The sequence below is a fragment of the Podarcis liolepis genome (genome assembly GCF_965112155.1).
Source record: "Podarcis liolepis genome assembly, chromosome: 8".
NCBI classification, from domain to species: domain Eukaryota; kingdom Metazoa; phylum Chordata; class Lepidosauria; order Squamata; family Lacertidae; genus Podarcis; species Podarcis liolepis.
The window spans coordinates 48,068,739-48,081,446 of NC_139560.1; the positions used below are offsets into that span (position 1 = coordinate 48,068,739).

A 12,708-nucleotide genomic window follows, 5' to 3' on the forward strand; every position below is an offset into this window, starting at 1 on the left:
ACTAAATTCCTCAAGCTTGTGCCTTTACCTAACATTTTTTCTGAGTCACATTTTACAGCTACAAAACACACACAACCTGAAATAATGTTTTACTGCATGGGGCCCCATTTTATAGCTTTATTATAGAAAAACCAATATACGCCAAATGAAATACTGTCAAACAAATCCGCAGAAGATACACTGTAAACACTTTGGGTGGGAGGCGGGGAGAGAAAGAAACAAATTTCACCCAAAATGAAAACCAGTACTCAATGTTGTTAACATTTTAGTAGAGGTATCTGTTGTACAAAGAGACTTTAAAAATTAAATGTGGTATCGTAGAAGTTCTGGTTAAAAACAGTTGTCCTGAGTTGGGAAATACATGGATATCGCTGAGACCAGGATTATCATTAAAAACATCCCCCCCCCCCCATTAAAAACAGATGAAACATCTAAAGATGGACCGTTCACTGTTCAGCCCCAGGGCAGGAATGTGGAAAAACTCCATGCAGGTCAAAGGCTTCACTGAAGTCAAAGGCTTCTGGCTGTTGGCTTTTAAGCAGCATAAGGTTTCTCAAACACCCTCGGAATGAGCTCTTACTGGTCAAGCAGTTTTGTTTTACATCAGCTAGAAAACAAATGAAAGAACACAGTGAGCCTGTTTGCTGTTAGGAGGAGATTAAAATTGTACCTTAGAAATGGTTTGACAGCTTCCAGTAAGTCCTCGATTGTACACTACCAAGTAAAACAAAAAACAAAAACCCACAGCCTGCGGTAGTTCCCTTCACCCCTTTACCATCAATAGGATTTCCATTGCAGGACCCAAGGGGTCTATATGCACAAAGGAAACTCCAGACTAAAGGGTGGGAGAGAAACAGGCCTTCTGCCACAGCACTGTTACCAGACAGCAATTTGGGGACTGTAGGGAGTGCCTAGACCCATGATGGGTTCTAAATGGGCTTATAAAAAAAGGTAAAGGGACCCCTGACCATTAGGTCCAGTCGCAGACGACTCTGGGGTTGCAGTGCTCATCTCGGTTTATTGGCCGAGGGAGCCGGCGTACAGTTTCCGGGTCATGTGGCCAGCATGACTAAGCCGCTTCTGGCGAACCAGAGCAGTGCACGGAAACGCCGTTTACCTTCCCGCTGGAGCAGTACCTATTTATCTACTTGCACTTTGACATGCTTTCGAACTGCTAGGTTGGCAGGAGCAGGGACCGAGTAACAGGAGCTCACCCCATTGCGAGGATTCGAACCACTGACCTTCTGATTGGCAAGCCCTAGGCTCAGTGGTTTAACCCACAGCGCCAACCGCATCCCTTATACGTAGCTGCTAATTCATACGAAGCCCCAACCTGGCTTGAACCAGGTTCTGAGAAGATGGGAAAATAAAGTATCAAGCAGGACATTCTCTAACTTTACCAACATCATGCTGCTTTATGGCATTTGCACCACCAGTCAGCCAGAACACAAACCAAGGGTGGGATGAAAATATAATGAGTAAAAAAATAATAATTCTGCATTTTGAAAATGAGGAAAGCAACATACCAGGATATCCTCCAACATAAATAGGGTTGTTCGTATCTGCAGAGGTGGAGTGCAGATGTGGATTGTCAGTCTGAACCAAGTTTCCATCAACTATCAAAGCAATACGATGCTTGCTTTTGTTTGCTTGGAGTTTGTGCCACACTCCATCACACAGACCAGTTGTGCCTTTGGGCTCATAGGTAGCTGTTATTCTACCAGCTCCGTTGTTGACACTGAATAAAACCTACACGGCAGCAGCCATGCAACAATAATAGAAGGAGGCAAGAAAAAGATTTGTTCTTTTAAATATAACAATTTGCTCAATAATGATGTGGGAAAGTTTTCATTTTAACCAAATGGTTGGTAATTCATTCAAAGCTCACTGCCAGTAGCTTTGACAGTTGAGCAGTATGTAATGCCCACGAGACTATTCCCTATCAGGAAGAGGCCAAACTAGCCTCCCAGGAGCCATCCCTATTTTTAGAGTACTACCCAATTGTCTTTTCTAACCCAGGCTAAGGGCTCGTGATGGATCAACACTCTGCCTTGAAGGAGAACTCTAGCATGCGGGGTGCCTTCGTTCTCTCCTAGGAATTATTATGTTAGAAACTAAATGATTGCCTCATTTCTTCTATCTCCATCTGATCCCTGTTCTCTGCAGGAAAGGGCATCTTGCACATACCACTCCACACAATATCGGAATCAGGCCTTTAGTGTCGCAGCACCTACCCTTTAGAAATCCATCCCATTAAATATCAGATACGTGCCACCTCTATTGTCCTTTTGGCATGCATTGAAGACTTTTCTCTTTCAACAAGCCTTCTAAGCAGAGATTCTTATCCCAGCTAGCGTCCGGATTTGGTCTGAAACTGTTTTCATATACGTACTTGCTGTTAACTGGCTCTATGTGTGCAATTGTTTTATATTTGTTTTTATTATATTGCAATATCACTTTGATATGCTGCATAGGAGGCGATTCATAAATGGTAATCATCATCGTCATCTGTCAAGATGGCTCCCTATGGCTCTGGGGAGTTCCCATGCATGGCCTCCTTGGCAGCTGAAGGCTCATGCTGGGTGTGGGGTGGGGTGGGGTGAAGCATTGCAATAGGCTTCCTTGGCAAGGCTAGTGTTACTCCTGCTACATCATAATCCTTCATATGAGTGTTTATGGGTGGGGAGAGGAGCCGAAGTGGCCGTGACTCACCAGTGACTAAGGAAAAGGCAGTTCTGGATGAGCACAAGCTAGCAGTAAGCAGGGGCTGAATAGGACAACTGCACACACTGAGCAGATCAGGTGGGAGGGCTGCCCCAGAGTTGGGGGCATCATCAAAGCCCATATCTAATCCCCTGTACTTACCACGATGGAAAATTAATCTTTCTCCTGATCTAACAAAACTTTCTAGGAGGTAAAACCATGAAACAATTGTCCCCTTTTCTGACCTTCTGTGTGGAAACGTATTCATTAATGAATTTGCTCACACTCAAAAGCCTCCCCTCGTCCCACTTAATATAAGCTGAAAAGTGCAAAGGAGAAAAGAGGGACAGAGAAAACAGAGAGAGGTAATAGAGGGTTCAAGTTATTCCACAAAAGCTTCGTTTAATGGAAAAAATTCCTAGGAACCTAAAATAGTACTTTGAAGATGGCTTCATTGAAACTGTTTAGATGTATTTTGACGGTTCTCAAGATGGTTTATGCTTTCCTTCATTTGCAATGTATTATCTGACAAAACAGCTTAAATAATTAAGTTTTAGGCTTCTCAGGTTTATTATGGATATATTTATAAAACGATAGCCATGGAATTTATGTCTAACGGGTGTTTTGTTTTTTTAAAAAAACCTTTCACATTTTTCATCATCTTATTTTAGAGACCTTAACTTCCTCATTGTTTAATTAAAAGTCCCCAAATAGACAGTTGTGAAATAAGTATTATACTCAGAATGAGGCGAATGGGGAGGAAACACTGGTGTAGGAGAACACGGAAGTATGATTCACGGAGATAGCTAAAACATACTAGCTAACTAGTGGACAAACCTACATTCACAACAAATTCTGCATTCAACATTTTCCTGTCACATATTAATAACTGACCCAGCTTTTTCTTCCAGCATTACACATTAAATATGCATTCTCCTTGATTGTTATTAACAGACCCCTGCCAGATTGATTCACAAGCACATTTTCACACGACCTTATAACTCACCTTGCCATTAACTATTTCCAATCCAATGGCATCTACTTTAGCGCTACTAATTCCCAGAAGAACGCCATTGAGAGCTGTGGTGCGGAACTCAAATGTAACATTAACATCAGATCGGACTTTGTAGCCTTCCTTAACTATTTAAAGAGAGAGAGAAATAACAAAGTTGGGAGTTAGTAATCCTTCCTCTGATGTCATGTTCATACAGCGTTGCATTAGACGCAACCCAAAATTTGCACCATACCTAAAGATGTAATGTTGATTATGTGGGTAAAAGTAGGTACACATTTGGACTGTGGAAGATACGCGCTGCTGAAAAGTTCTGGGGTAGTCACAATACAAGTTACCGGTACTTCTCAGAACATATACGTGCATGATGCTGTTGCATTTTATAGTCTTTGGTTGTTTGTTAAATAGGGCTTTGATCGAATGGTGTGAAACCTATCTAAAAAAAGTCATTTCCCCTATTGCTGGCTGGGGCTGATGAAAGTTGTAGCCCAAAACATTTCGGGTACACCAGATAAGAATCCATTTTATAATAGATGAAAGCCTTTAAAAAGTGGCTCAGAAACAGCTGTCGAGACAGGATGGGTTACCTCCTGGCACACTTCCAATGTAAAATAATGGCTAAGGGCCTGGTTTTGTAGGAGAAAGTACAAATTAAAGCTTCCACTAAATTTTGCTATATCATAGAGCTTTTACTTGCTCCATGGTTGGTAATACAATTATTATTTTTCTTTCTGACCAATAAACAGTTACTTGAAATGTGATCAATTAAGCAATTATGTTTCAGAATTAAGCAATAGCTGTTTACATATTATCAGTAGGGAATCAGCAAAACTGGAGCAGAGGATCAATACAAGAGTGGAAGTGTAGAATAATGGAATATTATTGTATTATTTTATTTTTGCTTGGGGAAAAAGGTTTGCAAAACAATCTGTTGCTTACCAAGGGCAGCAAAACCACTTCCATCAAAAAACGTTCCTTCCTGGGCTGCAACGTAACATTTATTCACAGCAAAATTTGAGACTGGGCTCTCTTTGTCCATTTGTTTGCTATTAATGGTTACTCCACCAATGCATGCAGGGATACTGTGAGTAATCTGCAAACAATTCAGTGTCATGATTAATGGAGTATATACATCTCACACACATACACACCACAAAACCTTACTGCTTCAGAACTGTAAATCACTGAAGATCAGGGTTAGTAACACAGCTGTGAGCACATAAAAAGAAAAGAAACAGCATAAATGCATATAAAGTGTGTCCAGACTGTAAACAAAGCAAAGTGCCAGGGTAGTTAGTGAGCCAGATCAGCATTGAGGAGTCCAGGGTTCATGTTTCTACTAAGCAGTGAAGGTTGCTGGGTAATCTTGGGCCTGTCATACTCTCTAAGCCTAGCCTACTTCATAAGATTGTTGTGAGAATAAATTGGGGAGGAAAAACAGATATCTGAGCTTGAGCAAAAGGCAGAATAAAAAATGTAATAAATAAAAACAGATCAATAATCCTACTTCTAGGGCTGAAATGTGAATTTCTAAATTAAACTGAATCCTGTTATTAGCTCCACAGCAGGAAAAACACAGACACAATACAAATACCTACATTTTTTTCCTTGATGGCTACTGAAATAAAGGGAGAGGGGAATTCAGAAAACAGGATGTAGGAAAGAGTTAATTCTCCCTTCTTGCCAGCACCACTGCTGGGATAAAAATCAGACCACCAGAAGTTTATTTAATTTAAGAAATAATGTTGGGAGCCCCAACCTGATTACAGGATACATTTTTCACTGTTCAGAAATGTCATACTGCTTTTGTTATGGCTATGAACAAGCTCCTACTTATTGCAGACACAGTGAAAGCTGAAGCTGCTTCTTTCAGACACTAATACACTTTGCAAAGCTAAGGTAGAAATCACTGCTCTTGCCATTATCTTTCTAAATAAAATAAAGATTCAAAGGACTTGCATACTTTAAACACATTCAGACCTAAGAGGCGAGAGGGATGAACAATGGTATAAAAGCACCAAAACTTCCATGCTGCTGAGATCAACATCTGATATTGACAAGTCAGTGGTGTGCAACGATTCCCGCACGGATTTTGTGTTTCAATGCACTGCAAATTGTTGTTTTCTTTCAGAATGCTGTTATGCAGCCTGATTTGCCTGGCAGACAATAGACATAAAGGACAATTAAAGAGAAAAAGCTTACATTTCCCATTTTCTTGGCTGCATAAGCCGAGGGTAGCCCCCCTAGGTACAGCTTCCCATCCACATCCAATGTATTTCCATCTCCCGGAACATTTACAGCCGCAGATTCCTGCCCATCAACTATGACAACACCTTTCCTTTTAGTATACTCTGTCTTCACCTATAAGATAAGATACAATATTTTGTAAGATGACACCAATAGTTAAGACTAGGAAACATCCAATTAAGAATAGGGTTCCATATATTGTGTGGGACGAGCATGACTATTTTAAGTTTTCTGCTTCTTCCAATACAAGACATCAATGCAATCTTTATTTACTACATTTTTGCAGCAAATTATTGCCTTTGGATAACTTAATGCACAGTGTGTTAGTAAAGAAATGCAAAAGCTACCATGCATTTAATGAGAATTTATTTTTATTTTTAAAATACCAACATGCAGATAATGAAAAGCTCTGAAATAGTGCAAGAAGAGAATACTTAATCGGGAATTATTTTTCCAACATAAGAAAGTATGTGAGAAAGGCAGGAGACCCAGACCTAAGACAAGGCTGGATGCAGGCATTTGGCCCACCTACCGTATGCCATTTCCCATCATTGACGATTGCTCCATGAAAGGCTACTGCCCGACCCTTTCCAAGATCAAATGAAAAATAAAGCTTTCCCCCTTGTAGCTGAAGGGCTGCATAATCGACCTGCTTTTGGTGAGTCATGTAATATATTAGGCCACTAGAAGCAAAAGTCCTGAGGTTCAACTGCACAGAAAGCCTAGGGGAGGAAACATGAAATTGATCAGAGCTTGGAAGCCAATGGAATCCTCAATGGAAACTTTTCTAAGCTCCCCAGAGGAAGAGATTGGTGCAAGTATGGTATGCCTATGATAAAGAAAATGAAACGTCATCACACCTATTCTCTGCTTGTGGCTAGAGCTCCACAGGTAAGGAAGGAAGGTGAAGGCAGGTGGTGTGAGAACCAGTAAGGAAGGGAAGTGAGGTAAAGAAGAGGAAGAGTTAGTGAACATGAAGATAGATGGCTATGTTCTCAGGAGCTGCAGTTGAACCAACCAATCTTCCACTGAGGAAGATGGAAGATTCTGGATCCTGCCTGTCTCCATTGAGGGAGGAGCTTTCCTGTGGAGAAGGACTGCCCTCCAAGTGTCTCTGGTGCATAGACTTTAACACACCCACACCCTTTAAAACTAACTGCTTTAGCTTATCCCAAAGAGAGATACATACTTGCTTAACTCTCCTACAAATCAGTGGAATTAAACCTTTCTAAACTTTTATTCAATAGCGCCCTGTGAAACCGGGATGATGGCCTATCTCACATGTTGTGCAGCATTTCACATGTTTAAAAGCTCCATTTAATTTTTTAAAATTAAAATCAATCATAGCAAAATATACCTACTTTTTTCTTACAGTGGACTGATTGAAAAGAAGCATCAAGTGACTGTTCCTTGCAAGGCCAAACTGATGAGCGCCAGAAACATACTTCAGTATTTCATCCTCTGCACAAGGTTTCTATTAAAGAAAACATTAGTTAAAATTCCACCCCTTGCATCCAAGCATTGCTTTGCTTAGCTTTTCACCTGAATGCTGATGCCTCACAATATATAAATCACAAGTATAAAATTCAAGCAAAACTAACATTATCAGAACCCAGGCAGAAATGACACAACATTCATGTTTGCAAACAAGAGCTGTAGGTTTAGATCAGGGCTGGGGAACTGGATTCAGAAGTGGCAAGCCTTTTGCAGGTCATTCTGGCACCCTGCTTCTCCCCCCCCCCTATGTCTGTCTTAACACCTCTCATATCTCCAGGTCTTGCCATGGAGGAAAAGGCTGATTAGATTTTGACCACATACTTTCTTAATTTCTGCAAGAGGCCTGTAGGAAATTGGCATCATCTGCATCTCAGGAAGGATCTCAATGTCTTCTGGCTGGATGGTAGGCCTAGGCCTCTCCCAAAGGAAGCAACTGTCCATATCAACACCTTCATGCCTCACTGCAGTGGTGAAATCCAGAAGTCTGGGTTTTAAAGAAAGAATAATTTATTTATTTCAATGAAACACACAAGAAACAGGACCACTGTTAACAGGTCCACGGTGCATACTATGAAAGCTGGAGACATTTTACAAGCAGTGCTTACAAAAACTCCCTATGTGAAATTCAAAAGAGCCCTCATGTTTATTTACACTAGTCAGGCATCTCCACAATTATGTGTTTTGGGTGTAACATCTACAGGTTTTGCCTGTTCTCTGTTCCACCCAGGACCCATCCTCCATAACAGTAAGCTGTGATTCTGGACTTCGTTGCAACTTTAAACAAAGCAAGGCAAAACTTGACACCTGCATGTTTTCCTGTGACGTGAATGCCAAGTGACGCACATCTCCACCAGCAAGCAACCATTGTACCCAGAGAATACTTGCAAGCAGCTACAGAGGGGCAACATAATCTGTTGTATCATCATCTGGGCAAAAAAAGGCCTTAGGAAGAATTTAAGGTTTAAGGCTAAAGCAATGGAAAGAAGGACAGCAATCTAATCAATTTGATATCATTGTCAAAGAACTATAGCTATGGATTTGCCCATGTTAACTTTGGGGCTTCTTGTGTGTTTTATTATTTCTGGTTTCTTAGTGTTAATTTTTAATTGTGTTGTGTACTTTCATAGAAGCCACCTTGAGGGAGCTTTGGCTCTGACAATAAAGGCTGTACATGAATATTTTAATTAAATAATAAACTTACTCCATATTAAATATCAAGTTGGTTATACAGCCATAGAAAGAGCCTGCCATCTTTAGTCCTAAAATGCCTTCTCCTGCAGGAATCCCACCAATGAAGAAGTTGGATATATTCATTGGCCTAGTTTCTGCCAGTGGGCCAAGCCTAATTTCTGCAGGGCTACTTTCATCCACCTGGACAGTTATAATCCTGGAAAGAAGAAGAAAACACCACAAAGTGAACTATTATCCAATTAAAAAAATGTCTGATTTAAGAACAATAATAGTGAAGAATCAACAGTAAATGAACCAGAAATAATGGTGGTTCTCCAAATGATCTTGCAGTCCTGATTGTGTGGCAGACCAGGAGTGTTCAGTAGCATTCCAATTAATTTCTAGCAGTAATTCAGTTGTAGGTGTCGCATAAAACACTGGATTTATATGTTTCTCCATCTAATAAATAAAATAGCTAATTGCGTGTGTACTTCTTGTATCAGTACTTGGCATGATTCTCCCTGGTGGCCAAAATGTCTAGCAACTTCAAGGGAGCATCCATGCACAACTTAATCAGAGGCTCTGTAGTGTATGCAATTACCATATAAATCACAACTTCCCCATTAACAGCAGAAAAACACAACTGTGGTTATTCTACTGAAATAAACTAAACTAAACTAAGCCAGTTCTTTAGGGAACATGGTAAACTTGACAACAGGACTTAATTAAACAAGTGATTCAGCTTCTACCTCTTATTCCGAGTCAGGATGACCGAATGTTCTCGTCCATCGCTGTAAGTTCCATTAGCAGGCTCAACGAGGACCTTTCTTGTACTTGCTCTGTCCCCGGCATTGACATGCACTGCCAAATGGCCATTGACCAACATGATGGAGAAAAAGGGCTGAGAAAGATGGAGAAGATCAAGTTCAGCTATTACTCTCTTGCATACTCCTTGTAAACTGTGCTGCCCAATCCCAATTCTGCTCACCCCATTCCAATCTGAGTTGTACTCAACAGTGTGAGCATCCCTGACTGACTTTGGATGACACCACTAGGGAATGACTAAGAAGACACTTGAGACCACAAGAGCTGAAAAGATGGTCAGGTGCTTACCAGCTGGGCTTGCCTGCGCCTTCGCTTTTCTGCGCCTTTACTTAGCCCAACAAGGATGATGCCGCTGGCATTCTTTGTTGCAAAAGTGGCCATAAGTTCTGATTCTGCTGACAAGGGTTTGGGCAGCAACTCAATATAGCCATTGCTCAAGATACTAGCACTGTGTATGGGCTATTTTGCAAAAGAAGAGAAATAAAATGAGTGAATTAGATCTTCTATCTGTCAGAGACATAACAATGCAGGAGTTGATTATCTGACAATTTATCAACATTATAGCATCCATTATAGTATCAGCAGACACTGTTGATTGGTTTTTCCAGCAACAAGTAGCAATCAGTTTAAATTTACCAAGAACTGCCTGTGTGTCCTACCTCCAGAATGCAGCCTTTCCTCACACCGTATGAGTTTTTAAGCAAATCAAAAGTGGAACGGGATATTTCCAAGTTCTTAATACATCCCACATATTTTCTGCTGTTAAGCCCTTTCCTAAAAAGAGAAAATATTATTGGAGTGGGGAGAGAAACATTGGTCTACGATATTTAGCTCAAAAGGAATAGCTGCGTAAATCCAAATTACAGAATAAGCAAGCACACAACGAAAACTAGTAGAGGGAAACGGTTACTGGATACATTCACAATCGTTTTGAATTCTGTCCATAAATTAAACCTGACACAGCGAGAAACTTTTTCTTCCCTCTCTCCCTGAATCTCTTCCCAGATTCTCAGAAAATTCTTAAGCAATGTCAGGGCAATTTTCAGTTTGGTATTGGTATTCAGTTTGCAATATGCTAGGCAGAAAAGAAGGGGGGATGAGTGTATTTATATAGATGGTGATGCATTCATGTTTGTTTTCTTAGTTTGCTTGCTTAGTTAGTTTACTAAGACAAACAAAAGCAAAAAACACAAAATAAAACACTATATATAAACAAGTAAGGAGTGTTATGATGCCTGAAGTTCAAAGCAAATTAGGAGTTCAAAGGAACCTGGGACCCTGCATTTAAATACTATATTTGAAAGTTCAAATATAGGAAGATCTAAGTGTGTAACTCTTTTTATTTAAGCCTACCTTACTGCCCTTGACCGCGGTAACCCGCCAATGTAAATAGGATCCTTATCAGAACGATTCAGGTCAGAGGCTGTACCAGGGGATATTCCTTGCTTGGTTTCTTTAGAACTCAGGTTATAAGCATCCATGACTGCCAAAATCCCTGAAAGGGTAATGAAATCAGAGATTAGCAAACAGAAATATCTGAGATTTTGCTATGCTACATTTGTTACGACTCAAACATTACAGCAAAACATAATAGTAACAGGATATCATTTTGACAAACTGCTTTACTAATATGAGTCTAGATATTTTACTGAGCTAATCTAATTCTTCTATGAAGGCCCCTTCCTCATTAAGGAAAAATATGAAACATATGGCTTATATGCTATTTTGGACACTATTTCCATAACAGGTAATAGCACTGTCAATTTCCAAGTTTTTCCAGTCTTCCTGATTCAACAAACACATATGCAGTAAATTTCTCATAGGTTCATGAACCAAAACCTCCTTGGGGTGAAATCCAACAATGTATGTCTGCCTGCAGAATGAACACAGCTGACAGAATGGATCCTGCTTTCTCCACAATTCCCAACCCCAAATTATCCTGGAGGACTGAAGAACTCTCCAGAGCAGATGAGGGAAGCAGGGGCAGGAGATGGGAGCTGAAAGGGAGTTAAGAGGATGGGGAGGCGCTCTTGCACAAGCAGATGTCCATTCACTTGACCCTGGATGCCATTCCTTATTTATTTCCATGTTTCACAAGTCAAGCTCTTTGTGAGCAATGGTTTCCAGTCACTCCAGTTGGATAGTGACTGGGTAAAGTACTTCTGACACTGTATGATTTCTTCCTTCCACTAACCAAGTTCCAATACTTGGTTATACGGTTGTGAATCTTAAAGGGCTAATCTCAGTTTAAATCCTTGCCTTGCCTCCACTGTTATGCAGTTGAGTAGAGACCTCCACAGAAAACAGCTATATAGATTCCATGCTGAATAATCTCACCGTCTGGAATTTACAACCTGATTTGTCGCATGGTTAAACTGATGTAAGGACATTTTAGCATTAATCCAAAAGATCAAAGGCCCATGGAGAATTCAATTAAAGTAAACAAACCTAAACAGGTCTTTTGAATGTGTAAGTACTTGAGCTTATATATGAATTGTCAACTGTCAGGCGCTGACATCAGCAAGAACAGAACCAACCAGTCAAAACAATCTCCCACCAAGGAGTAATAAAAAAGAAGTGGTAGCATTATACAGAAAGTGACCTTCACTGATAAGTCAGATCAATGTGAACAGAATAACAAAACAGCATAAAAAGTAGAATCCTATAGCATGAGACCGAACCTCCATCTAGACCAGCATCCTACTTCCTGAAGTAATCTGGGAATGTTACAACATGTCATCGCATGGTAGCAGCCAATGCTCTCATAAGAACACTGGAAGACCCGTTATAATTTGGTTCCTCTAGTCAAATATTATCCTCTAGTTGGGAGTGGCTCTCCGGGAGTCTAACCCAGCCAGAGGCCCCAGCTTAGGAGGATGATTGGTGGTGGCCAACATCTCATGCATGACATCCAGGACATTGGGAGGAGCCAGGGAAGGAGCTGAATGTGGTGGCCATGCAGCTTTAATGGCAAGTGGGAGAGAGAGAGCTCTCTCCCCCTGATGCCACCACCAGTGGGAGGCTGCTTCTTGTGGCAGGAGGAGGAGGAGCTGGCCACTGGAGCTGCATTGTGCTCGGTTCCACACTTTGCCTCTGCGCTTTTTGGACATGGGGGCAGCCACACCCCCCAAAAATATTGGTGTCCCTAAAAGGGCTCAACCCACAGCAGTCAGTGCCACTGATCCCCACCCAACCTGGGGGTGCTGGGGATTAAACCTGGGTCCTCCTGCATGCAGAATGGATGCTCCACCCAA

General features: G+C 41.0%; 1 protein-coding gene across 1 annotated transcript in view; it reads right to left on the bottom strand.

Moving 5' to 3' along the window:
• Positions 1-252: 252 nt before the first annotated feature.
• LAMA1 (laminin subunit alpha 1) overlaps positions 253-12,708 on the bottom strand; it is a 91,726-nt gene continuing 79,270 nt past the window's right edge. Inside the window, exons 51-63 of the mRNA XM_083518441.1 lie at positions 10,808-10,949; positions 10,114-10,228; positions 9,743-9,913; positions 9,379-9,530; positions 8,661-8,846; positions 7,781-7,943; positions 7,324-7,436; positions 6,495-6,684; positions 5,918-6,076; positions 4,655-4,808; positions 3,710-3,843; positions 1,527-1,749; positions 253-607 (exon numbers count right to left, since the gene is read on the bottom strand). Of these exons, the coding sequence (XP_083374567.1) occupies positions 447-607; positions 1,527-1,749; positions 3,710-3,843; positions 4,655-4,808; positions 5,918-6,076; positions 6,495-6,684; positions 7,324-7,436; positions 7,781-7,943; positions 8,661-8,846; positions 9,379-9,530; positions 9,743-9,913; positions 10,114-10,228; positions 10,808-10,949 (2,063 nt within the window). The 3' untranslated portion in view covers positions 253-446. The remainder of the gene's footprint in view (positions 608-1,526; positions 1,750-3,709; positions 3,844-4,654; positions 4,809-5,917; positions 6,077-6,494; positions 6,685-7,323; positions 7,437-7,780; positions 7,944-8,660; positions 8,847-9,378; positions 9,531-9,742; positions 9,914-10,113; positions 10,229-10,807; positions 10,950-12,708) is intronic.